The sequence below is a fragment of the Numida meleagris genome, chromosome 3 (assembly GCF_002078875.1).
Source record: "Numida meleagris isolate 19003 breed g44 Domestic line chromosome 3, NumMel1.0, whole genome shotgun sequence".
NCBI lineage: Eukaryota > Metazoa > Chordata > Aves > Galliformes > Numididae > Numida > Numida meleagris.
The window spans coordinates 50,728,098-50,754,241 of record NC_034411.1 but is presented as its reverse complement, the minus strand read 5'-3'; the positions used below and the strand labels follow the sequence as shown (position 1 = coordinate 50,754,241).

The 26,144-nt window shown below is 38.7% G+C and overlaps 1 protein-coding gene across 1 annotated transcript in view; it reads right to left on the bottom strand.

Annotated features, from left to right (window-relative positions):
* The window catches only part of ARID1B (AT-rich interaction domain 1B), a gene marked incomplete at its 5' end in the record, with an annotated part of 320,563 nt that overhangs the window by 236,017 nt on the left and 58,402 nt on the right, over positions 1-26,144 (bottom strand). The window contains one exon of the mRNA XM_021391989.1: positions 7,831-7,971. Coding sequence (XP_021247664.1) covers positions 7,831-7,971 — 141 coding nt within the window. The remainder of the gene's footprint in view (positions 1-7,830; positions 7,972-26,144) is intronic.

Genomic DNA, 26,144 nt, shown 5'->3' with positions numbered 1-26,144 from the left:
ACTCAGACCCAACGAAAAGGAGGCTGGAAAAGCTGGGAGAACTACAATAGTTTTGTGTGATGACTTTCACTCTGCTACTTGCTTGTCAGAGATTTCTCTGCTAGCTACATACTCTCAGTTTTGTCTTGTACAAACCAACCAACAAGCATACATCAGAAATAAGAGTTCTTAATGCTACAGTTTTGGGGTTGAATGGTTTGAAAGAATAACTTCTCCTTTGTACTTCTTTACTGTGGCAAGAAAATAATTACTTTTAAACGGAAAATAAACCCAATATTTCAGAACAGCATGCATAGAAGCACTAGACACCTCTGCCGTGAAGAGAATGGAAGCCATGAAGGATTCATGGGGCACAAGAAGCAGTTGCCACTTACTGTTGATGATGGCAGGCACCAATCTCTTCTGAACATTAAACTTGCTTATGGGTTCTCATATAACTATAATAACCAATGTTCACAAAGAATGCTTTCCTATATGGCTAGCAGCAAACGTCAATTTAACACACAGGCACGTTCTTTTCCAGATTTCCTGTGGTTCATAATACAACAAACGCTAAGAGCAACCACTCATCTAGTGGTGGATGAGTGCAACACAAGAGTTAGAGGACAGAAGGACAAACAATCCTGATTATAACTTTAAGCCTTGGGCAGCTGCATGTTACTTGTAAGCCCCAAGTTTAAATTCTGCAGGAGTTTAGACTGAACTATGGTACAGCTGAATGCCAATTCTGTGCCAGTTTCTAATAAAAGCGCAGGGATTTTATTAAAAAGAATAATTGAGTTTAGGTATAAAGCTTTAATTTGTACTCATTGAGAATTATCTGTATTACTCACTAATGTATTTCGATATTCGCATGCTACGCTATTATTCCTAACTTACAACAGCAGCATTTTTGTACCATTACACCCCAAAACAGCTTGAGAGCATTAATTAACGTGGTGCTTATTTCACTGTTAAAGGAACTTTAGCAGCTCGCGTGAAATTGGAAAACAAAACTTCATCCTCATGGTACCAAAATCACTTCAATAATTTGACGCATTTTGCCACAATACAGTTTGTTCTGTTTTCATGACAGTCATACAGCTTGGACATGAAAACAGATTAATTAGTTTCACATTTTGTTCACATTTTCAAAGACTGTTTCAAATGGGGGTAATGCTGTCTCTGTCCCACCTTGCACTGACTCAGCGCTACAAACAGATGTCCACAAGGAACATTCCCACAACAGTCCCAGGCTGCCGACTGAGACCGACTCAAACCGTGCTGCCAGTTCAGAAACAAGACCTGAGATTTATGGCTCTCAGAGCACTCTGAACAGAACCAAATCAATTTATTCCAGTTATTAGTAATAAAACAAACGCTTTATGAAGAACAACTGGCTCCTACTGGAGACCTGTCCAATTCCCTTCAGCCTTCAGAGCAGCACCCCATCATAGCTTTCCCACCCCTGCAGCCCCAAGCCTGGGCTCTCTGCACAGGGTTACTCCTGAACTGCACAGAGGTCTGGCACCTGCAGGCCTCAGCAGGAGAACACGGCCCCCATCCCGCACTGACCCCTGCTCTCCATGTGCAGAAAGCTGTCGACAGGGCACTGGAAGGATGTGCTGATACCCACAGGACAGAGCCTCCTCCTGGACAGCGTTTGGGGCAGTGCCCAAGCAAGGCATGTGTGTGCTAGTGCATTTACATGGGCAGACAGTGATAGGACAAGGGAGAATGGCTTTAAACTAAAAGAAGGGAGATTTAGGTTAGATGCTAGGAGGCAATTTCTTACTCAGAGGGTGGTGAGGCACTGGCATAGGCTGCCCAGAGAAGCTGTGGGTGCCCCATCCTTGGAGGCACTCAAGGCCAGGTTGGATGGGCTGTGGGCAGCCTGATCTGGTGGGGGGAAGCCCTGCCCATGGCAGGGGTTTGGGACTGGGTGGGCTTTAAGGCCCTTTCCAGCCCAAATCATTCTGCAGTTCTATGATTCCTCTCCCCCTTGGTCGGTGGACATGAGCACTGAGTTACCACAGATGGGAAAGATGGTTCTCCACCGTAAGCCCTAAGGTTTGGGTCAGCTTTTAAAACTTACTTAAATAAAACCTGATAGTGAGGGTATCTTGTTTGTTTGCTTGTTTATAAAACATTTTATCCTTTTTTATAAAAGGAACCTGAAGGGCCTGGCTGTTCCGTTAAGGCATTTCTAAAAATCAGTCATGGTAACCACCAGGGAATGTGTATAGCCTCTTTGTGCACACTTAACCGGGAAGAGCAATGCCCCAGAAAAGTGCAAGCACCTGACACACATCAAGGATCTTCTCTTTTCAGTCTCATACCTGCCCTTGAGAACAAGGAGCAGCATAATTTTGCTCAATCCTGGAAATCTGTAAGAAGAAAGCTTCCAGGAATACTTTAAACAAAAGATGACTTCAGGATAACAATAACGGATATAAAATAAAATCACCATTTTTGTTTAAACAAGAGTGAGATCATAATTATTCTTTCAGTTCTGCTTTATCTGTCAAAAAAAATGATAGGGTCCCAACTCCTGTAATAGCTTATTAAATCTCAAAGGCATGATCCTCTCTCAATACATACAAAAACATGCTACATAAAACAATATATAACATGGCTGTTTAAAAGCTACTTGGAAAGCATAATAACCCAAAACATACATCAAACTATCTTAACAAAATAATGTTTAATGATGACAGTTTAAGTTTGCAATTACATGACATTCTTGAGAAAAATATCACTACTAGTTATGGCAAAAGATTTAAAACTGCAAAAACAACTGAAGCGTTTATTCATTTATGTGCCATTTCAAGATGAAAAACCCTGCCAAGGGCAACACTCTAGTAGTATAACACATCTTTCTCTTTTTTCTTCTAAAGAGCAGTAAAGGTTAAAAAAAAATATTAAAAAGCATAGAGATATCTACATCTACTGGCAATATCTAATGATCAATGCATCTGATGCTCCTGCAAAAAAATATGCTTAAAAATAAAGCTCTTCCTTTAATGGGTTTTACACAGCAGGCTCCTGATTTGAAGACGAGATGACTGAGTCTGGCTTACGATATGGCTCTGTAGTAAACTATGAGAGTATTAGTATCAAATCACCCCTTAGGAAACTCCCTTTCTGCCACCAAGCAATCCATCTCACAAGGATCTAAACAACTTACAGTTTAAACATTCAAATAAATTCCATTCTCCTTCTTCCTCTCTATATTTATTTGAAGAATGAGAAGCCACTAGTTACTGGAACAGATCCAGAAGTTATTTTATCCATTTACTTTTATTGACAAGATTGCATATTGCATCCAAGTGAGTAAAAGAAAAGGAGCAATGGCCTCATACATCCACAATACGTGAGAAATGGAGGTGAGAGCCAATTCAAAGGCACAACACTAGGCATTAGACCTGACTGCAGAAGCTCGCTCACATTCTAACAGTGCAAAAATACAACATTATCTGTATGAAACTTGGTATCAGTTTTCTTCACATAATAAAACAGTCAATACAACACACTGTAGGACTTTACATAAAATGAAACTGGTGACACATAAAAGCCAATCATCAACTCAGAATAAACCCCACTTTCAGTTTGATAATCTCCTAAACAAACACACTGGCATAAGCCTACAAGGGAAAGAAAGAAAACACAATGGGAAAAAGAAGGCAAATTACCGAGCAGTCCCCTTCCTCTAGTCTGGACTCTCTGTTATTTGAAGTAAAACCTGTTGAATTACACTTCAATCACAAGGAATGCAGTCACAGAGATGGCTTATTTACCCTAAAACAGGACATGAAACTTCCTCAACTCACAACTGCTCCCGTTACAAGCAAGTTCAACTTCCAGTCTGTAAGGAACTGAACTGGATTCACGAATGCCTACACAGACTGAGTCAGGAAAGCTGATCAAATTCCACAGGACATACTTTTATTTACACTTGAGAATCCTTTAATATCAGTTAAGACTTCTAAAAAGTTTCATAATTGAATTTTCTAATCAGCTCACTCAATCTATATTAGAAGCCTTGAGGAGCGTGTGCAACCTTTTTTTTCCTGACAGCAAAAGTGAATGAGAAGGATTTTCTATTACACGTTTTCTCCTACCTCAGTACTTACAGCAAACAAATCTTGTTTCTCTCTGACCATAAAGTGGAGTGAAAATAATTTTTGTTTACCTGTTACTAACTGGGAGACTTTGTGCCACCCAAACTTCAATAATGATTCACAGTAATTGTATTCTCTATTCAAAATTAATACTCTTTTTCTCTTCAAAATGATTTCCCTTGTCAAGAAGGCAGGCAATCATAGTCAGCGTTTTCCAAGACTGAGAAAGAAAAGAATACCTCATGTTAAAGCTAATGAGCATTTGGCCATCATTCAAGGTATACAGATCATGAACCAAGTAAATAGTCTTCAAATGCAGTTTTCCACTGTAGCAGTAGAATAAAAGGAATATCCTAATATGAGAATCAACTAAATGAATGCCTTCCATGTTACTAGCTACCTTGAGCTATTGTCCTTTTATTTATACCTCCTTACTGAAATAACTTCATCTATTGCCGCATTTAATATTTCGGCTGTAAACATTTTGGAGGCAATGACCACCTTTTTGTTAAGTACTTGTAGAACACTTTGGATAATAATGTACTGAGCCACAGCTGAGGCTTCCAGGAGCTACTTCAGTATTATTAGAATGATCTCTTGCCCACACTCTCCAGGAAGAATACTTGTAGTTTACAGCTTGCCTATCATTCTGACTAGCCAGTATGTAGCAAAAATATCTTCAGAGGCCATCTTCTCTTCTCAAGGCCAACATGCTGGAAGTATCAACTTACACATTCTTCAGAATTGGTGCAATTCTGCCAAGGACTAACTAATGCCAATTTTGAGCACAAAAAGCAACAAAATCAGGATTTTAAAAAAATGGTTAACAGAATACAGAAGACATGAATTAAATTCATCTTCAGGATAAAAAGAAGAATAGAACTAAGGATGACAAAACCAGTCCTTGTAAGATTGAGACTGCTTCGCATTTTCTAATTGATGTGATTAGATAAACAGGAAATGGTGTGTTAACAGTGGGGAGAGAAATCAAGACATGCTAACTGGTGAAACAGGCATTATATGATTTTATAGTTTATTTTTAAATTAGAATATATTAAACTAATATTAAAATCACAGAATCTCTTATGGAGTTGAGACCTCCCTTGTCCCAACTTATGCCCATTGCCTCTTGTCCCTCCACTGTGTACCTCTGGGGTAAGTTTAGCTTTGTGCTCTACTCTACACCCCCATTAAATAGTTGTGAACAGCAGTAAGATTTTCCCTGAGCTTCCCATCGTAAAGCTGCACAACAGATCAAATTTGGTGAACTCTGCCCTTAAAAGTCCTAGAACTGTATGAATGCCTACTCGTATTTCGCTTGCTAAAATTTTAGTCAACTAAACTCTAATTTTCAAATGATTTTCAAAAGTTAATCAGTCTCATATAAGCAGAGGCATACATGCTTAAGTAAGCACAGTTTCAAAAATCCTCGTCTCAGTAGTAGAATTTGACATACACTCCCAACATTTTGTTATCCTAGTATTGATTTACATATTGTACTTCACAGTGCAGTGCTTCACAGTAACTCTACTATGCATCATCAACAGAGAAAAAACACTGGTGGTGAAGTGTCAGAAGTACTGACTTCAACTTCTTGTGTTAGGAATTTGTTTTCTAGATTAGCATTTCCCAAAGAATGGGAAAGAACACCAATGGGATCTCACTGAAACATTACAGAGGAGGTGTTCCTCCTGTGATGAGCCTTCCCAAGGCAAGGGGGAAAAGCCACAAAGCCAATCTGGAGATCGGGAAAAGAAAAAAAGAAAAGAAGCAAGACCAAAGCTGTTACGGACTACTGCTTTTATCTCTAGTGAGGCTCAACAACAAGGAGCTGGACACCACTACCATTACCAAATGCAAGGCTGTGTACATTACTCCTCACAAACAATCTGCATTTGCAGATTCATGCAAAAATGTCTGCTTATCTTGAGACCACAGTTTCATCCTCGGTGCCTGGATTTAGACAATCAGATCCTCAAAGTAGTAGTTTGGATACAACAAGGCTGCTATCTTCTATCCGTGAATCTCTCCCTGCCTTCCTCTTCATCTAATTTCTCTTAAGTCTGTAATATATGTAAGGTTTTATTCCCATTTCACCTTTATACTCTTCTATGATACCCTTCACTTCACAAACCCTCACTTTACTAGCTATGGTAACAAAAAAAAAAAAAAAAAAAGATGTAATTGGAATGCATATCAGCAGATAAATCAGTTTCTTGTTATTTCATAAGCCCTGTATAGTCAGCATGTCTTCTATACTTCTACACTAAAACACTCAATCCATTCAACTGACAATATTTAAAATATGAAGAGGTGTCTAAGGCAGCAAAAACCATTTCAATTTCACAATCTGTGATATGTAGACACTGGAAGAGATGTGTTTCTTCTCTCTCATAGGCTGTATTATTAAGAATTCATATGCTAAGATTTTACCAAGATGCTTGTGAACACTATTTTCAACTTACAGAGAATTCAAGTATTTAATGCCAAACTAAGAATGGAGAAAATTAACAACAACTGCAATATTTGAAGTCAGTTATCTATAACCCCAAAGACAGAAAAATATGACATTTACAAGAATATCACAGATACAATTAAAAATTCTATTTAACAAATGATCCAGCATTTTAATGAAAAAAAAGTTAACAGTCTCAATGGAATTTTTAAAAGTAGATGAAGAAAAATTAACATGTAATTACACAGTGAAATTGCCATAGTTTAATTTTAAAATCAAAGGAGAGGAGTCTCCTGCATCACTGCTACTTATGACATCTTTTGTTAAGTTTACTTTGTACACTATTTTTATTTCAAACTGAGATTTCTACATTGTACCAGCATTACCCCCAAAATGTTAATCAGCCACACCTGACAGAATTCCCCAGTGATCTGAAGCAAGTGTTGATGCTTTCACTAATACCAGTCTTGAGCAAAACTCACTTTTGTTAGATTTCCCAGGATGGTGAGCATGCTTTAGCTTCATCCTTCCATTTTCAGATCAGCTCTCTGCGATTAACAGAGCCGAGGCTGCAGACAGAATCTTAGCTTACGCATGCAGCTTTATCAGATATGGACATCAATTTTGTTCAGTATCTAAAATCCATGTATTTCTCAAGCTTTAGGACACTACCACTTCTGATCTTAGTTAAAAACAGAATAATTTAAGATGAATTTTAATAGCAAGCACATAAAATACAATTCAAGAACTGAAATGCATACCAAATTACAGATTTTTACTAACCGGTTGGACAAACTGAAAATAATCAAAGTAAAAGCTGTAATATCAATTATAAAAATATCTCTTAGGAAGCTCCCTTGATAACACAGCTGCAAAATGCCCTTAAATCATCTGTCCTTAAAAATGAACCAAAACTAAGAACAAAACAACACTGACCATATTAGATGCAGGAGCTCTCAAAATCTGTTTTGTGAGGGGAAAACAAAACAAAACCAAAGAAAACCTTCCAGCTCCACCGACATCTGATCACACTTGTTTTTAGAAACAAAATTAATAGTTTCTGGGGTATAAATAACAGCCACATTCAAAAAAGCTGATATAAAAGAAATCCAAAAAGCATGTGTGCATGTGCATATCCTCAAAGACTTTTCAGAAGGACGTTGACTGACTCCATGTATTTCATTTTGTTTGCACCAGCTTTATCCTGAAATCCTGAGGTCGGGCAGGCTCTGCTCGCCTCACACAGAATGTTTCATGCTCCAGGACAGTGCTTACCTGCTGGGCCTGGTACCTCTGCTGGGCCTGTGACAGATACTGTGCCTGGGGCGGCAGGTGTTGCGGCTGCTGGTTGTAGTACGGCTGCTGGCCCTGCTGGCAGTAGCCGCTCACGCCTTGCTGACCATACTGCGGCGGTATCTGTTAGGAGAGTCAAGAAAAGCCAATGGTAAGTCCAGACACAAAGCTGAGCTCAGTTACATCTGTACGCTAACCAGCCTGGAGGCGATATCCTTGGCTACAGCTCTCACCCCCCATCCTGATCTTATACTCAACAGTCAACATAAGCTCTTAGATCCTCCTGCCTGAGAAAGAGGAGCAAGCTAGAGCACTCTCTCTAGTTTCCCTTTTCAGGGAGGATTTCTAAGGAAAATGGCATCCTTCTGAACATCACAGTCTCATAATGTCCAAGCTTAAAATACAGAGGCAGTTATTTTAAATGTTTGCTCTCCATAGGCACACTACTGAGGCACATCTACAGAAGAATCATTCTGCTGCAATGAGCCAAAAGCAGAACTGGATACAGTGGCACAATTCTAAAATAGACACTGAAAGAGAAATACCATTTTTTCCAGAGCAAGAAGGCACTCGTTTTTGTGATTTTTTTTTTTTTTGGTCCATAACCCTCAAGTTTTTAGCTTTCATATGTACATGTGCATTTAAGCTTTACACGAAAGCAAAGGGTTTGGAGAGACTTAGTCTTTATCAAGTTCAATCTCTTTCTCCTATAACTACTAAGATAAATCATTTTAAACAACAAACTGAAAGAGAACACAGCATAAAATAAACCATTAAAAGTCCTACTAATGGACAAATGTGCACATGTATTATACACTGAGAAATCCTCCCCACACAACTGAGAATTTAAGTTATAAACAAAACCAAGTCAATTACATTTTGTTATATGAATTTTCTGCAGCAGTTTAGACAATAAGCCTTCTATCAACAGATACTGACATTTTCTCAAGATATTTAAAAGAGCAGACACACAACAAGCCTGACTGTGTCTGTATTACCCATGTTTTAGGTATCTGTTTTCTTCCACGGACACTAGTATTATTTATAACATTTTATGTGAATGCTACATGCAACACAGGATTTCTCCCATCTGAAATGGATCTCCAATTGGTCCTGCACATCTCTGCCCTAAGCAAATATCTTGGATACCTGAGTACCTCTGAAATGCTTTGATCTCATAATCATTACCATCAAGTTTCTGGTACTCTGATAAATCTGTTTACTCAACACACAAACACATACCTATTCTACCTAAAGTTAGCTTACTATATTCACTCAACAATACAATAATATTTACTAACTTATAATAATAATATAACGTCAAATTTAAACACATGTTTAGGTTTTTTTTTTTTGTTTTGTTTTTTTTTTTTTAAACTATCACAACTTGATCTGTTTTTACTACTTTCATCAGGAGCTGGTAGTCCTAGTTCTTGCTAACTCCTAAAGTCAACACTTGAACCCAACTTCAGCACTTTTTCTCCCTGCACATCATTTTTCTTTGGCACTACTTCACCGACATTTTTGTGTTACCATGTCAACCCTTTTTAATGAATATTTTTAAACGGAAGAGATGTGCTGAGAAGATGACATGGTCCAAAAGCATGAACCATGCTACTGCAAATGAAGACATGGAGATTCTGGGTTACTGAGTGAAACTGGTGAGAAGAGTGAAATAATGAAAACAGGCACACAGTCTGTAGATTGAACAGGGTGACAAGTAGTAAACCCAACAATACATTGCCTTCCACACAATGGGTGAAAGTAGTAGAGAAACTAGATCACTGGAACATCGAGCCTCAGACAAAAGCACCAACAGCAGTCCCATAACAAATCCCATAGATGAAGTCAATTAGCAGGACACTTTCGCATCATCCCAGGATATAAATACAAATGAAAGACAGCTGATGACAAACTAAGACTTTAAGAAATACAGAACTCCACCCCTTGAAGTAGCAGGGGTCTGGAGTTTGTTCTCATTAGGAAGAACAAGTGTTGGGACTGCCAGGCATGGCCAGACTATGGCTACACTGACAACAGCATGCTATGAGGGATCATAGGCAAGGTATAAAATTCTAGTGAGAGATTTCAACTAGTTGCACATAGACTGAGCAAGTGGAACACAGTGCAGAGCCCAAAGCACTAGAACACTGCCAAAGGCTGTTCCACAGATCTGCAGCTAAGAAAGGCTGCACGAAGAGCCAGTGCCTTTGGCTGAGTCCTGAGCTGCAGGAATCATCTTGTTCCAAGTCTACAGCTGCAGAGCCACGATGTATCAGTGACCACAACACAGCTAAACTGAGCATCCCTACAGGAACAATGAAAAACCAGGAGTCTACTGTTGTTGTTCTTAACTTCAAAGAGTCTACCTACATAAAAAGGAGAAAGCTTGTTAAAAGGAAGCTCGAACAGACAGCTAGGAGAAATAAAATCTGACTGGCAGCATCAAAGCTACTTAACAATAACCACATGGAAAGCAGAGAACCAATATTCACCACCTATTAAAGACCTCAGAACAGCAAAGGGACATCAGCATGGCTCATAGTTGGTTTCCAAAATCAAAAAGGCATCCTTCAGTAAGTCAACACCAAGCCCAAATGTAGAAAACAAAAAAGACTGTAAACTCTGGCACTTCACATGTAATAAGGCAGGACAGAAGGAATTGGAGAACAGCTAGGAAAGGGAATCAAATAAGCAATGAGTCATTTCTTCAAACACATCAGGAGCAGAAGGTCTGCCAGAGAGCCTGAAGTGCCAAGTGGTGATCAAGGTATACAAGGAGATTCAGAGAAAACAGAGACATCACAGAAAAGCTTAATTATTTTTTTTTCTTTGCACTAGCATGCAATGTGGAAAAAACCTTGGGAGTTGCTGGAATCCCTCTTCATGGAACGACTTGAAGAATGTGTCTGAGTATGATGGAACTAATCATGGAGCAAACTGACAAACAAACAGTAAGTAATGCTAAAGACAATATACACCATAGGCCTAAATGGACTCAAGAATGAAATAGATGAATTATGAATGGTGGTATGTAACCTGTAACTCAGAGATGCCTTGGTATGCAAGAACCAAAGTACAGTTTAAAAAGAGATTTGAGGAATTTAAGACTGCACAGAACTGATGGCTTGTACTGGATAAATGACTACAAAGAAAAATAATGAAGATGAGAACTAAGAAACATGGCTTTTTAAAGGAAAAATCCCTCTCTTCAGAATTCTTATATTTATTAGAAGGGGTCAAAAGCAAAGGTTCCAAGAAATGCAGTAAGGATGATCAAAGGTGTGGAACAAGAGGTACATAAGCTAGAACTCTTCAAGATTAGAAAAGACAGCAGGAAATGACAATACAGTAGATAGCTACAAAATCATTGCATCCAACAAAACTAGAAGGCATTAAATGAAGCTAGCAGAAGCAAACTTCAAAATGAGGTACAGGAAGGTTCTCTAATCACAGAGGTAGCTGACGTTTTCAACTTCTTGCCAAACAATGTTTTGAAAGATCAAAGTTTACGCGGACTCAAGCACAGACTGGACAATTTCAGACAAGATACATCCTCTGAGGGTTACCAAATATACAGAGCCACATCTGGCTCAGGAAGACTCTGAGCTGAAAACAGCTGGAGGCTTGAGGAGTGCTGGGGGAAGTATCATACGCTTGCTTTGTTCCAACTCATCTCTGGGCATCCAATTAGAGCTGGAGATGGGATACAGGCTACGTGAAACCTTGATCTGACCCAGTGCAGCCATCTCCACGTTCTAACCGTCTCTTTGCAAAGCATGTTTCTCCCCTGCAAGGGAGAAAAGCAAGGGAACGTTGTTCTGCAAGATACCTCAGTAACAAGTAACCCGAAGAGGAAATAACACCTTTACTACCAACAGCTGGGAGACCGCTCCAAGTTCTTAAATATTTTCCCTAGCATTCTGCTTCCAGACAGTGGTATCAAAGAGGGTACTGGGCTCTTCTTCTGACCTTAGGTATTAGTTATTTATGTTGGAATTTTCGTCCATGTTCTTTCAACCTAAGCTATTTCTTGTGTTTTTTTTTCCTTTTAAAGGAAAACAACAACAACAACAACAACAACAACAACAAAAACCTCACACAATAATCCTGATACTTTTGGAAGTCATACAGACAGCGCAGCGACCCATCACCACTGCCTTAGTAGAACACTCGGTATAATTTCTGTGGCTATTTAAATAAATAACAAACAACAACATGCAAATTAATCCTCCTGCTTTATTGATGTGGATCACAAGATACCGCTTATGGACAAATGTTTATTAAACAGCATATAAAGAAGCTTAATTAAAATCTCCCCAGAACAAAACAAATCTGAAGCCAATTACTTACAGTGCCTGGAGTGAATGACCCAAGCATCATCTTTCTTCTTAAGGTAATAGTTCCCTCCCTTTCTGCCTCACACCCACACTTGTTGTGATGTACACAACACAGCAGACCGGGATTTGGGAAACTTCAGCATACCTGTGGTAACACATATGTTCTTGGGACAGTACAGTGAGAATGAGTCTGAATATACAGAATATACAGAGAAACCGTAATAATTGCTTTGTGTCCTATCTGACTTGCAGAGCACAAATAGCATTATTCTGGGAGAAGTATGACTGACCATTCTGATTAAGCTACTCTAATGGCCAAGAAAGAAAGAAGAAAAGAGGGATAAAAGTGGCAGACAGAATGCAGAGGTGGGAGAAATCCAACTAAACCTATAACTTCACCCATTATCTTTAATTCGTGCTTGAAGAAGGGGTCTTGTGGCAGACGTTCTTTGTCCAGAAAATGCCTTGATAGTCAGGGAAGTTTTAAGCAATTTCTGCATGCATAATCCATAGCTAATGTCAAAGGAGAAGGATCATTAGACGACATTACAGTCATCATAATTTTTAAAATTAAAATGTAACAGAATTAGTGTGTTAGCACAGGTATAATAATAATACCAGCAATACGCGGCTACTGCACTTTCAAATCATCCTAATGGCTAGGTCCAGTCAATAACGGAAGGGATTTTCTGTGTTCCCTATCACAAAAAGCTCCGCCAAACCATGCTGGGACTCGCCTGAACATTCGTTAGCACGAGATGCACATACCAAGGAAATAACCCTGGCAGCACTGGCCATTGCAATGCTTCTACATGCAATCTCTCTGGTGCTCAAAATAAGAAGGCGGGCCCTGCTCAACTTCACTAGCAGGTATCAGCACAGTTCAGAAGTCTTGAAGTACACATTCATAATACAAAAATCCAAACAAGGGCTGACATTAAGTCACATTTCCAGAAAGATAACTCCAGTGGCAGGGGTGACAGTCAGAGGAAAGGGGGACTGCAGTGACTGTACCTGATGCAACAATGAACTTCGCTGAGAAACAGTATAACAAACTCCAACACTGTGTAATAAGTACTGTTTTCAGAAGCAATCATCAGTAACATTCCACTTTCCTATTAACTGTAACACTGTGTAATCACATAGAAATTCTATGTGTAATCACACAGAAATTAAAATACAAAATGCATAGCAATTGGGATTCCCAGGGGGGTACACCTGATAATTCACTCTAAGAATTGAAGCAGTACATTCATGCAGCAAACAAAACTCTATATCCAAATTTAATTTTAATTATTTTAGGTTTACAGGAGTGACTTCAGTGTTAACTATAAAGCAGTTGTCACAAAGTTCCCATTAAAACATCAAATAAAACTCTGATCATCTTCTGAAAAATCTGCCCTTTCAATCTTAAATGTCCAAAGCCAAGCATCCACCAAAACATAAGAATTTTGCCCCATACATTTAAATGAGCCATTACTCCATATATTTGAATAGGAATAGTTATACGGGAAAATTACCACTCTTGCTTTCACTTACATATAAAAATTCAGTTCATATCTAGAATGTTCAAGTTCACATAAGCGCAGGTCTTGAATAGTGCATTTAGCTGCATTACAGTAGGAGGAATATAACATGCTTGCAGCATAGGAAAATCCTTCGGCACACATTCAGTGGCAGTGAAGACTCTATCACAGTTAGTACACTGTGGTTCTCTTTCTTAAATCACTGCATCCAACCCCAGCGTGCTTATGCACATACAAATCTTTCTCACAGTGGCAAAAAAAATCTAAAAGGAAATCAAGTAAAAAGCTGTGTTAATGTCAAGATTATTAATGAGAAGTATATCAGAAACCCTCATGCTAAGGCATTTTACTCATACATTCTGCAAATTCTACTACTACTTATCACTTATATCTTTGACCTTTTGACAAGACATTGGTTACAACGCTCACCTATGTTACTGTCTTTTTTAGACTACCTGCCTTTACATTTCAGTGTGAACTTAAAAATCGTATTACGAGACTTTAAAATATTAACATTGAGCCTGATACTGGCCTACCCTGACCCAGAAGCACAAAGCAAAGGGGTAGAAATCACTTTTATGTCACAGCACAATAATCCTGACTCTAGAACGTGCAAGGGAGCAGATTCTGCAGAGTCATTAAATGCACGTCTATGTTGAAGACTGCAGTGCAGTACACCAATCTGCAAACCAGCTCAGATATAGGAAGAAGCCTACACTAAAATCCATGCTACGTTAATTCACCTTGCTCTGCAGAAGGGTGACGTAGGTCATGCGGAGGATCATGCTCTTCTAGACTGGATGCTTCCTGTACACAAGCCAGTTAGTTTAAAAAGGTAGCTCAAGTATCTTCACACCGTGCTGCAGTCTGCAATGCAGTCATAGCCCGTACTACTGTAATGTGCAGGACAGAAAGGACAGGACTTCAAACACATGTCTGTAGTTCCCTTTTCCTCAAAAGGTGCACAGCAGCATAGGATTACACCAGTTGTCAAAGCAATGTACACGCCATCAAACACACACGTGTCACAAGGTGCTCTCTATATACTGCCTTTTACTGTAGTTTAAATTTAAGCAACATGAGCTAATCCATTATTAGTACAGGCAATTTTCCTCTCTTTCAAAAAAGAGAAACTATAAAAAAACAGAATGTAAAAAACTACTAAGATTACATGATTAAAAAACTCTCCAGTCAGAAAATATAGAAGTTAAGGTTCCAAAAGCAACATTAACCGAGCCATGTTGCACATATATAGCACCTTCTATTTCTGATTTATGCTGTCAAAGACATTTCATAAAATACAGAGGATGTGAAATGTGGCTCAGTTAATGTGGCCGCTAGAATCTTATCATTTATGTTTTCTGACTTCTTAGCTGTGCAACCTTCACATCTTATTAACATAGTTTTTTGCATAGACTGTAGTATGGAATAGTACTTATGTTTTATGTATTGACATATTTTTGATGTACTGAGGTTTTGAATAAGTTTGCTATTCTTCACGATGAGAGCCAAATAAATAAAGACTACCACCACAAAATAGTCAATCATTTATAAGGAAAAGCAATATCTCGCCTTCCAAAAAAGAACACTTTGATTCCCTTGTCAGAAATTGATGAAAACTACCTCTGCTGTAAATGCTAAATCTATGCCACTATCAGAACCACCTCCTGCCCCCACCTTCCCCTAAAAACAGCAAACAAACAAAAATAAAAAAAAAATTTGCATGCTTTACATGAGCTAAAATTAGTTTCAAGGGAGATATAAACAGCTGAATCTAAAAACAACAGGAAGATTTTTTTTCTACGTAAGAGACTGGTAGTGCTGATTTGTATACTGCTTTAGTTTGTACTAATACAACATTTGGTCCTTTTTGTAAAGGAAGAGATGAAAATACGATAATCTCTAGCAACAGAATTCCATATCATTATATCCATCCCTTCAGACCAATACCATAGAGAATATTAAAACTTGGCAGTATTTTTTTTTTCAGAAGAGCTATTTTGATATGTTGTATTAAAAATAGAGAGAAATCATAGTGTCTATATATACACACACACACTTAAATGAGTCACATATCTATTCTTATATCTGCTTTCCTTTTTTTCTTTTTGTTTAATGATCAAAACAAAAGGGATCGTGTAATCTTCTTAAGTTTCCATTTTACAAACCAACATTAAAAAGCACATCAGAACTGCCACAACCAGTGCCAGCTTTCCTGATCTCTACAGTGTCTCCAACAGTGCTTCATTAAAAAGCAAACAAGAAACCCTATCCCTCACAGCATTAATAGCGTGAAACTCACCTATGAAATGTCAGCCATTAGTTAAAGAAAAACACAAAAGCTTGTGTTTAACCTAATTTTTAATCAATATATATAAATTATCACATGGAACTGCTTGTGCATCTACAAACTATCCAGCAATCTTTGGTTCCCAAATCCCCTATTTGCCATTTATTCTGCAGGAAGTAGAGCAGCAACCGTTTGACCACTGTTTCACAAATGATGGTTAAATAAATTAGTTCAAAAAAATACACACGCATCAAAATTTTTCTTCAGACAAGCTTTGCAGTGCCATTCAAACCTTCTAAAGCAAGGAACACAAATGAGAGGTATGGGTTGAATCTGAATAGCAGGTAATCTAACTGCATGAGTAACTTTCCATTTTTATACATTTATACAGAGTCTCAACACAAGTACTGGAAACTGAAAAATCTCTTTCTTTCTACATTTCTTCTCGCATACCATCTTGATAGCTGGAAGAAATGCAAATATTATTATTTAATTGTAGCAGTGAAAAAAGGAGAAATGCACACACCCCGTTTACCACTGCTTCCCCAGTAACTTGCACACCCTCGAGTTTTCCTTCTTTCTTCCAGTCTCTTTCAAGACTGAAGGAGAGTGCTTTCTAATTCGCTTACATGCTTCTCCATCTTGATGAATACTGTCCTCACCATATCTAAGCTTAATGGCTATCACAGCTAAATCATCTGAAATCATTTAGAGCTCTTCACTGTACATCTTAAAAACAGCAAGAGAAGCACACAAAATGTTTTCCACAGGGAGTGATGCAGTGTGATCTTCAGCAACTCATGCCCTTCTTCTCTTCCTACCCAAACTTGTTGAGTTTCACTAGACTGTGGGCTGTCACAGACCTTCACAGTGCATGCCCTCACTCTCCTATAGTTGCTTATTATATCTTTTCTTATTTATTCCTCTGCCTCTCCACTCCACTACTCTACCCTGGTCCATTTGAGTACATCTGTGGTGATGGATGTGTTTGCTTATGCTAACGTCTCACTTTTGATGTTCCAGAACTGCAGTTTCAACTCTTCCATCCTCCTGGGGTTCCAAGTTCCTTGAGAAGTAAGCTGAACGTAACATTAAAAACCCACAGATCCATTCTGGGAAATCATCACACCAGGGTGCCTCTCTCGAGTGCCTGTACACAAACGCATGCAGCATGTGGAAAAAAATATGATCAGTTGGAGATGTGGGTGCAGCTCCTTTTGTTGACATCATGGAGATGTGGGGGTATGGTTCCCATGACTGGAGTGATGCAAAGGAAGGATACAGGCTTTTTATGAAGGACAGGATGGGAAGGTGAGGAGAGAAAGTTGTCCTTTGTTTGAGAGAACAGCTGGAATTTATGGAGCTCTGCCCAAGGATGGATAATGAGGGGCAAAGACTGAAGATCAGACCAGTATGAGTGACACTTGGTGGGCATCTGCTATAGGCCATCTGACCAGGAAGAACCAGTCGACAAGAGGCACAGTTGGAAGCAGTCCCATGTTCACAAGCCTCAGTCTCCATGGGGGATTTCAACCACACTGGTATCTGCTGGAGGGGCAACACAGCAGGGCATAAGCAATCCAGGCTGTCCACTAATACCGGACAGCATTAAGGACAACATCTTGACAAAAAGGAGAGGTGCTCCGCTGGATCTCATACTCATACAAGAAGGGGGCTTGTTGGTGATGTGAAGCTTGAACGTAGCCTTAGGGACCATGAGAGATGTAACAGAGGATGCAAAGACAACTGAGCTATGCTATTTTCAGCTATGCCCAGTGCCAGGACAAGAAGCAATGGGTATAAATTGGAACACATAGGAGATTCCATCTTAACATCAAGAAACACTTCTGTACTGTGCGGATGATAGATCACTGGTACAGGTTCTCCAGAGATGTTACAGAATCTTCATCCTTGGAGATATCAGAAGTCAACTGGATATGGTTCTGGGCACCTTGCTCTGAGTGGCACTGCTTGAGTAAAGATGGGACCAAAAGGACACAGAAGTCTCTTCCTACCTCGACCAGCCTGTGATTCTGTGTTTCATCAATAGTTAGGTACAGAACATCAGTACAGCTGATGTCACACCAGTTCTGGGCTCCTCAGTACAACAGACATGGAGCTACTGGAAAGAGACCAACAAAGGGCCATAAGGATTATGAAGAGATTGTAATTGGGACTGTTCAGCTTGGAGAAGAGAAGGCTCAGAGGGGAGCTCATCAGTATGTAAGTATCTGATGGAAAGGTGCAAAGACAACAGAGTAAGGCTCTTTTCAGAGATGTCCAGTGCCAGGACAAGTGGCAGCTGACACAAACTGAAACACAGGAGGTTCTGTCTGAACATTAGGAAACATGTTTCTACTGTGTGAGTCACCCAGAACTAGAGCAGGCCGCCCAGAAACTTTGCCAAGGATCCATCCTGCTCTACTTGACCCTGCAGTGCTGTTTGATCAGATGACCTCCAGAGATCCCCTCCAATTTCAACCATTCTAAGATTCTGAGATTCAGTGGTGTGAAGCTCCTCTTAATGTATCTCAATTTAGTGTACTAGTACGAAATTAACAGCCAAAGGACACATCCAGTTTCTGGTGTTGAACACAGAACCCCTCTGGTTTTGGCCCAGAGGCTTTTCATGAGATTGACATGTTTGGGTTAGCTCTGCCTCCTGGGCCAGGCTCTGAACCAGCGGAGCAGCAGGTTGCTGTTATGCAAGTCACTGCCAGTTCACTTTTCTAAGGGATATCACCCTTCTAAACATGAAAAACTTGCTACATCCGTGCAGTAGGAGAACAGCTTTACAGCTCTTTGTGTTCTCATTATGGATATCAACCCCCCAAATAGTGTCCACAGCCTAGGAAGTCAACATAAAAGACAAAACCTCCCAAAGCTATCATTTAGTTTTAGCAATTTCTATGACAAATGTAGTTATTTGTACAGCCCAAGTTCTGCTAGTTCCTCCACTAAAGCAAAATCAAAATCATACTTGTCATCTGGACACTAAAAATTCCCCACAGTAAGGAATTCTGAGGCAAACAGAATGATTGGCTGAACCAACTGGAAAAGAAAATTTGATTATGTCTCTACCAGCCTGGTATAATGCTAAGCTGGATGATAATAAATTAACTGCATAAGATCAGGATCTCATTCCTACAGTACTATCCCTTAATAGCAATATTTCTACCAACACTGGCAAAAACTCTGAAGTACTTATGCTTGCTTGGAAGAAAAAAAGAAAAAAAGCAGCCTCTATCCCAAACCCTTCATATTCAGAGGAAGATTCAAAGATGCAAATCTTTGTGCTGTTTTTTTTCCTCCCCTTTCTATTGGGAACAGATAAAAACAAGTCAGTCTCTTAAATAAGATCACTTACATAATGGACTGAACGCTACATCTTACAATTATAATACAGCTATGACTTCAAATATTGCTGGAAGTATTTTTAAAAGAAAATTTTCAGTCTCTTTTCTGTGCTCAAAGAGTTCAGATATTTGAATTATTCTACTTCTATTATTTAATTTGACCTACTACTTAGCACTGGAAAACATCAAAAGAACCCTGACAGAAACATCAAAGACATCAATCTTATAAATTCATAGTTGAAACCATATAGCACATAATAACTCCTTAAATAATTACATTTTTATTATACTCAGAATAAGATGATTATTGTAAATTATTCCTCATATCAGTTACCACAAGTAAGTCTCAGAAACATTTGCTAAATAGAAGTATCTGACTACAGATAATCCAATTCATGTAACATTATCCTCAAAATGGAACAGAAAAACAAACAAGAAACTTTCTAACTATAACATCACTCACCAAAAGACCTGTTCTGACAGACTGAAAACTGCCCACTTAAAAACTGAGGAAGAATCAACCACCCAGTTCATTCATTCATTGTGCCATGCTACTAAAATCTTTTTTTTTTTTAATTAATCTCAACTCAAATGTTACATTTTATCAGTCAATCTTTATAATATCTACTATTCTCTCAAGACATTCAAGCATCTCCAGTGTATCTATACATACTCCTTCCCTTTCTTGGAAGCTTAAGAAAACGCCAAGCAAGTCTGGTTGTTTCATGCTACTATCTCAACACTTACTTTTGTTTTTGAGCATTCACAAAACAAATTCTTACAAGAAAAGCAAAATGCTTCCTTCTCATTTACGGCCAGGCTGAAGTCATATCTATCTGTAAACAAAATTAATACACAAGTGTATAATTGTAGTTTTATGTTCAAGTGCCCCAATTATGCACTTTAAAACATTTTAGAGGATTTATCAGGGGCAGTCAGTACCTCCAAACTGTAAAGTCTGGAAGAGTATCTTCTGTCAAAACTGCTGCATTAAGGGGAAATCTTTCAGTTAAAGAAACTAAATCAATTTTGGCTTTTTACTCTGAGACATCCAGATTGTAAGAAACGGTGGGAGCTGTCTGGTGCAGTGCATTTCACTAAAAGTAACAGTCAAGCAGGAAACGAAGTAGTTCATTTTACATTTGTATAATAAAGGTGTCCCAGGCAGCCTTTGTCTTATACTGCTTACTGCAAAAGGGACCCAGACTAAGCTTGTTCATTAAGGTGATTAAGGATGTCTGTACCATTCCAGTGAGGACTCTACATCTTCCTCATTTCACTCCCAAAATAATCTTAATTCCCCCCATACATTCTTTGAATATGTTAAAAGAAGCTTATTTAGGAAAAAAAAAAAAAGGCTGCATGAAGTGACTTTTTGTTTGTTTACTGCATAAACACATTTCTCTGCATATGTGGTAAAGAAAGGAAATCTATGTTAACCCATATGACTCTGCACAGATCTGCATTGCAAGTGCTGACATGATGTACTACGCTTTTTCATCCCGATTGATTTAAATGTGCAAATTCCTACACTGTTTAGTTTACTCTATGAATTCTAGTTTGTTTGTTTTTCTTAAAAAAAACAAACTCCCAGGGACAGAGAGGAAGACAGAGACATGATTTTAGTTGTTTCCTATGACAAACATATTATCAAGTTCTTAAGAAGTAAGAGGTTGGGAAACTTGGAACGACAAAAATTGCAAGCATAACTACAAAGTAGACACTTCACTGCATTAAAGAGCAACATAGAAAGAAAAGTGCTTTGGGTTGATTTGAAGACGATTATGTGGTTGAGCCATGTTACCAAACACTTTCCCCGGTGAAAACAAGAAAACGCACACGGTAACCTACAGAGAAAAAATTCAGTGCTCTGTGCAAATCATATGGGAGATGCAACACCAAAGAGATGAGGAGAGCCCACAGTAGGGCCACCGTCCCAAGCACCAGTCAAAGCACAGAAGTTGCTCTTGCAGTTTTTCACAGGGTCAGAGTGGTAAGCTCTTCCAGAGGTGATGGAAAAAGCACACATTCTCAGGAGAGGGCAATTCAAAGCCACGGCACAGGAAACAGGTGGATGCAGAAATGCCCGTGAGCTCCTCACCCACTCCACAGAGTGGGTTCCCACCTCAGGAACACCTCCTGTCTGCCTCCGTGCCTGTCTCCCAGGGGACAAAGGTGTTCCCTGACAGGTGAGGTGACACCACAAAGTGTAGGACTGCCTCTTCTGGAAAGACAGCAAGATGCAGTGAGAGTTGTTCAACTTTTGTACAGAGCTTCAGAGACTGGATCACTGAGACACCTGGCCTACGGCACCAGACTAACCCAACTGTGGCTCCAGAGGGCCTGCTACCTCTTTTCCCAGCCCATCAGCCTCCCATAGACAGCCCTAGAATTTGTCCAATCATTTACCAAGTCATTCTATCACATTTAAAGCTTTGAGCAGAAAGGTTATAGACAGTCTTCTGCTCGCTGGCTTAGAGCACAGGGACAACTCAACGTGGTCAGATGGGCCCAGAGGCGACTCAAGAAAAGTGGCACTGCAGCTATCAGCTAGTGGGCTGGTTTTGGTTGCTGTTGAACTGTAGAGTCCTTGGTTTCAGTTTTTCTGGGCTCTCCTGATCCAGTGCAACCAAATTTACAATTTTCACTTTCTAAAAAAGCAGGACATAACATCTCCCAGCACCCAGAGGTGAGATTCTGTGCCACAAGAACATTGCAGCCCAAAGAGAAGCTCCAGGAGGAGCCTCTCCTTGGCTTTCAGGAAGGGCACTGGCTTTTCTGGTCTCCTCAAACTCAGACAAAGCCATTCTGCCATAAAATACAGCCCATTTTATGCAGCAAAGCAGTCATTGCAGCTCTCACCAAGGATGGCACCCAAGGGGAGGGACACACACATATAACTCTTCTCTCCTGTCCTGCAGGAAGCAGAAACAAATAATTAATGCATTTCAGGGGCATTTTTATCATGACAGTAAAGTCACTTTTAAAATGCAAGTGGATAATACCTGTTTTAATTTGTTTTTGAATATTATTAGGTCAGTGATCACTACAGTATGTTGGCAATTAGATACCTACATCTCCCATTTGATGCAGCAACGCTTTCTCTTACTGGCTACAACACTGTTCAGGAATTCATTTCTAAGTTAAAATTAAGCTTCTGATTTTGACACTGCATACCTATTCAAAATATTTCAAACAACAGGTCAATATTTCTCAGTGGCTGTATGTAGCTTCAGAGCAGAGAGTTCACATGCTCCAAATGGTAAGAGGCAAGTTGCATTTCAATTTTAAAAGCAGGTATTTTCACTACTTTGCTGGTTCTAAAGTACGTACAGCTGATTTTTAGAGTATAAAACTGGGGAGAAAAGCTGAGGAAGAAGTACTGTCTGTTTTGGAGGGTGTACTTACCCATCTGCCCTTCTGGCCAGAGATTTAATAGATTTCTATTTTTATAAGGGACATAAGGGGAGGGGGTGGCTCCATCAGTTTCCTACAGAAACCCAGCTGCCAAACTGGATGTGCCAAAGGGGAATTTTAGGGAATTTTAAAGAGATAACCTCTGCTGAGACTGCAATGTCAGCTTTGTAACCTCATGACTGGAACATGTGCAGTGAATGCTGGATTGAAAAAAGCTGTGCTATGGGAGTTGGAAGAAAGAAAAGGAGGAAACACGAACAGAGTTAACTGGGATCATTACTCTGTGATGAGATGGGGACTGGAGCTCAAAACCACTGTTATTTCGCTATGAAAAAATACATCATAGAGAAAGCTTACTTTGATTTCAGTATTTGTTGATAACCTATGCTCGCTCCCACCCTCTCAGACCGAATATACTCTGTGCCTTTTATGCTGATACCATCGTTTCATTTAACAGTTCAGTTGCAATGTATTTTAAACAACGCATGGAGCCAAACTGACCTCTGGTTTAAATATTTAGCACAGAAGCTGGAAGGGCAAGGATTGAGCAGTGAAGAGAACAGGAGAGGAGTAGGTGCACTGGCAACTTAAAGACAAATTAAAAAATCAACAAATACACAACTAAGCCTGTGCTTTTTCAGAGTCTAGTTTTTTCAGCTTCTACTCAGCTTTTGTCCTCTCAATAGGTAAAAAAAAGACACAAAGTTTAAAATTATCAAGACTTTCAAATACTGCAGTTTTACAAAGAACAGATAAAAGTAAAAGTCTATGACATGTGGTACTGTTTACTCACCAAGACCATGATGTCTGAGGAGATTTTAGTAAGCTAAGAAATGTGTAAAACAATTGTGATTCAAAACAGTAATTATAACCAAATCACCCTACGAATACAACAAATACAAATACTTTCAAAGGTCCACAAAAATATTATTACCAAGGAATAACTTTAGAAGAATTTTGGAAGAATTTTAATTGCGGATTTAAAAGGTGAAATTGGAGGTTTTTACATAGATGAGACAAGTACATTCCTGTGCTACATTACAGTAACAGAACAGTAAGGGAAGTCTCGTCCCTATTGGATAAGACCCTACTACAAAACTATTTATTTATTTTTACGACAACCTTTCTTTTTTTTCCATCTCTTCACATATAGTAGCAGTGTGCTTGCAAAATGTATCTATTTTACTACATCCAAAATAGATGGGAAAAGATGATGTCACCACATTTCACCTAGTAGAGAAGTAGCAATAAATACACTTTTGCAGTGAAAGCAGGAATGCTTTATGATAAAATATAATAGCTCTTTAAAATGAACAGGAATGTTAGAAAGGTAAAATAAATTAAAAGTCTAAGTTGTTAAAAGTGATCTACAAATCTTTATAATTCAATTCTTTCAACAGTTCTGATAAGTGATTGATGAATGCCCTTAAATTATCAATCTAAGAAAAGAAGCTGATTTCAAACTTAAAATGTATGTGTTCTGTTTAGATTAGAAATTTGGAAATATTAAGAAAAAACACTTTGGGTTAGGTTTTTGGGGAGTTTTTTTGTCTGTTTATTCTTTTTAAGGCAGCTGCCATCTCAGAACTCTTAAACATGGGTCAAATTTACAGTCTCACAGCGTAAGGAATATGCTAGTAGATGCCATCTTAAACAAAACGCTAGTGAGTTTCTCCAGCGTTTTTCTTCTTCCAAAGGAGCACTTCATTGTGGATCTGCTCACTTGAGAAAAGACAAGTTGATTTAGTGCAGCATCTTTTCAGAAGAAAAGAAATACAATCAAATAATTAGCACCCAATACAACCGTTCTGTGTATGAGAGGGGAAAAAAAGCTAGATAAGCACCAATTTAAAAGCACTTTGTTGTTTGTAACTGATCTGAAAATAATCTTATTTCATCTTCAAGCCAAAAAAGAAAGCAACTTGCAACACTGTGAGTGACTCTTACAGTGGCTTTCTGTAAGAAAAGCTTTGCAAAGTCAGAAATTTTTGCTCTATCAAAAAAAAAAGTATTTCTACGATGTACTGTAAATCTTTACCTCCCTCAATTGGGAGACAGGTCTTTATGCCTTTCAAAATTTATTATGTCTGCTTGACTGTGCTTCCTTAAAGATCCCCTTCAGCTTCTGTTCCAACAAGCAAGTGAAAACTCTCTCAAGTGCAGTAATATAAAAGGAGTAGGAAAGAAATTCAGTACATCAACAGGGCAGGCACACAACGCAGTGCAGTGCTTTGCAGAACCATACAAAGCACGTTACAGCTGGATTCACGAAACAAATGAATTCGAAGTACTTGCTATATAGGTCTCAGAATTTATTAAAGTTTATAATATAAAGAAAACCATAAAGCAAATCCCAGTTGAAATGCATAGGTTTCCAAAGAAGCCCTACAAACTCAGCACAACCTAAAACCTTTCCTATACATCTTTGACACCCGCACCTTTATTTATTTTCATTAGACGTTATTCAAGTTCTACAAACTGCTATACATTTTTAAATTTTATTCATACTAATAGTGCCACTGAGCTCAACGGTGCCCATAATACTAGCACAACTGGTGATGCACACACAAACGTAAGAACTGAGGATTTACGCTGCAATATCCTTGGGGCAAGGAATATTGGTTTGTTTACATTTCACAAAGGAGCACATGATTCTGTCAGCAAAGAGCACATAAACAAAGATTTCAGTTTTAAAATCTTCACAGATCATGAATGTGAAAGAAAGCCACCATTACATTCCTACCAGCAAGCCCAAGAAATATAGGAAAAAGCCCAGAATAAGCTCTGTAATGAATCAGATAAAAAGGATCTCCGCAATTTTTTCCTGTGATGACGAGGAAGTCAGGAATGGTACCGTATGAGCTACAATACAAGAAATTTGTAATTATTTGGAAGACGAAGCAGGAATCATTTTTTTCCCTGCTAGCCGTTCTCATGTGTTTTTTTCTGCTTTTGTTGAAAGCAAGGTAATTCCAATAACATAAAAGCAACTATAGTACTACTAAAAGAAAAGAGACTACACAAACTATTCTTTGCTTACATTTTTCCCACTTTCAGACTTATTCATTTAATACAAAGAGGGAAAAAATTACAAAGGCGCTATCAGAGAAAAATGCAATAAAGCAATGCATTTTTTCCCTGAAATTTCAGCATACATATTGCAGTAGACACTCAACTCCATTTCTAGTCCTGAATAAGTTCATCCCTCATATACAAAATGTGTAGCAAATTCTATCTCAATAATTTCAATTATTGGCATTCTAGTCATGGGTTTCTAAACTGAATCAATAATGAGGTACAAAAAGCAAGCAAGGTACACATAAACAAAAATCAAAGCAATTTCAGCAAAATTTATACCTTGCTAATA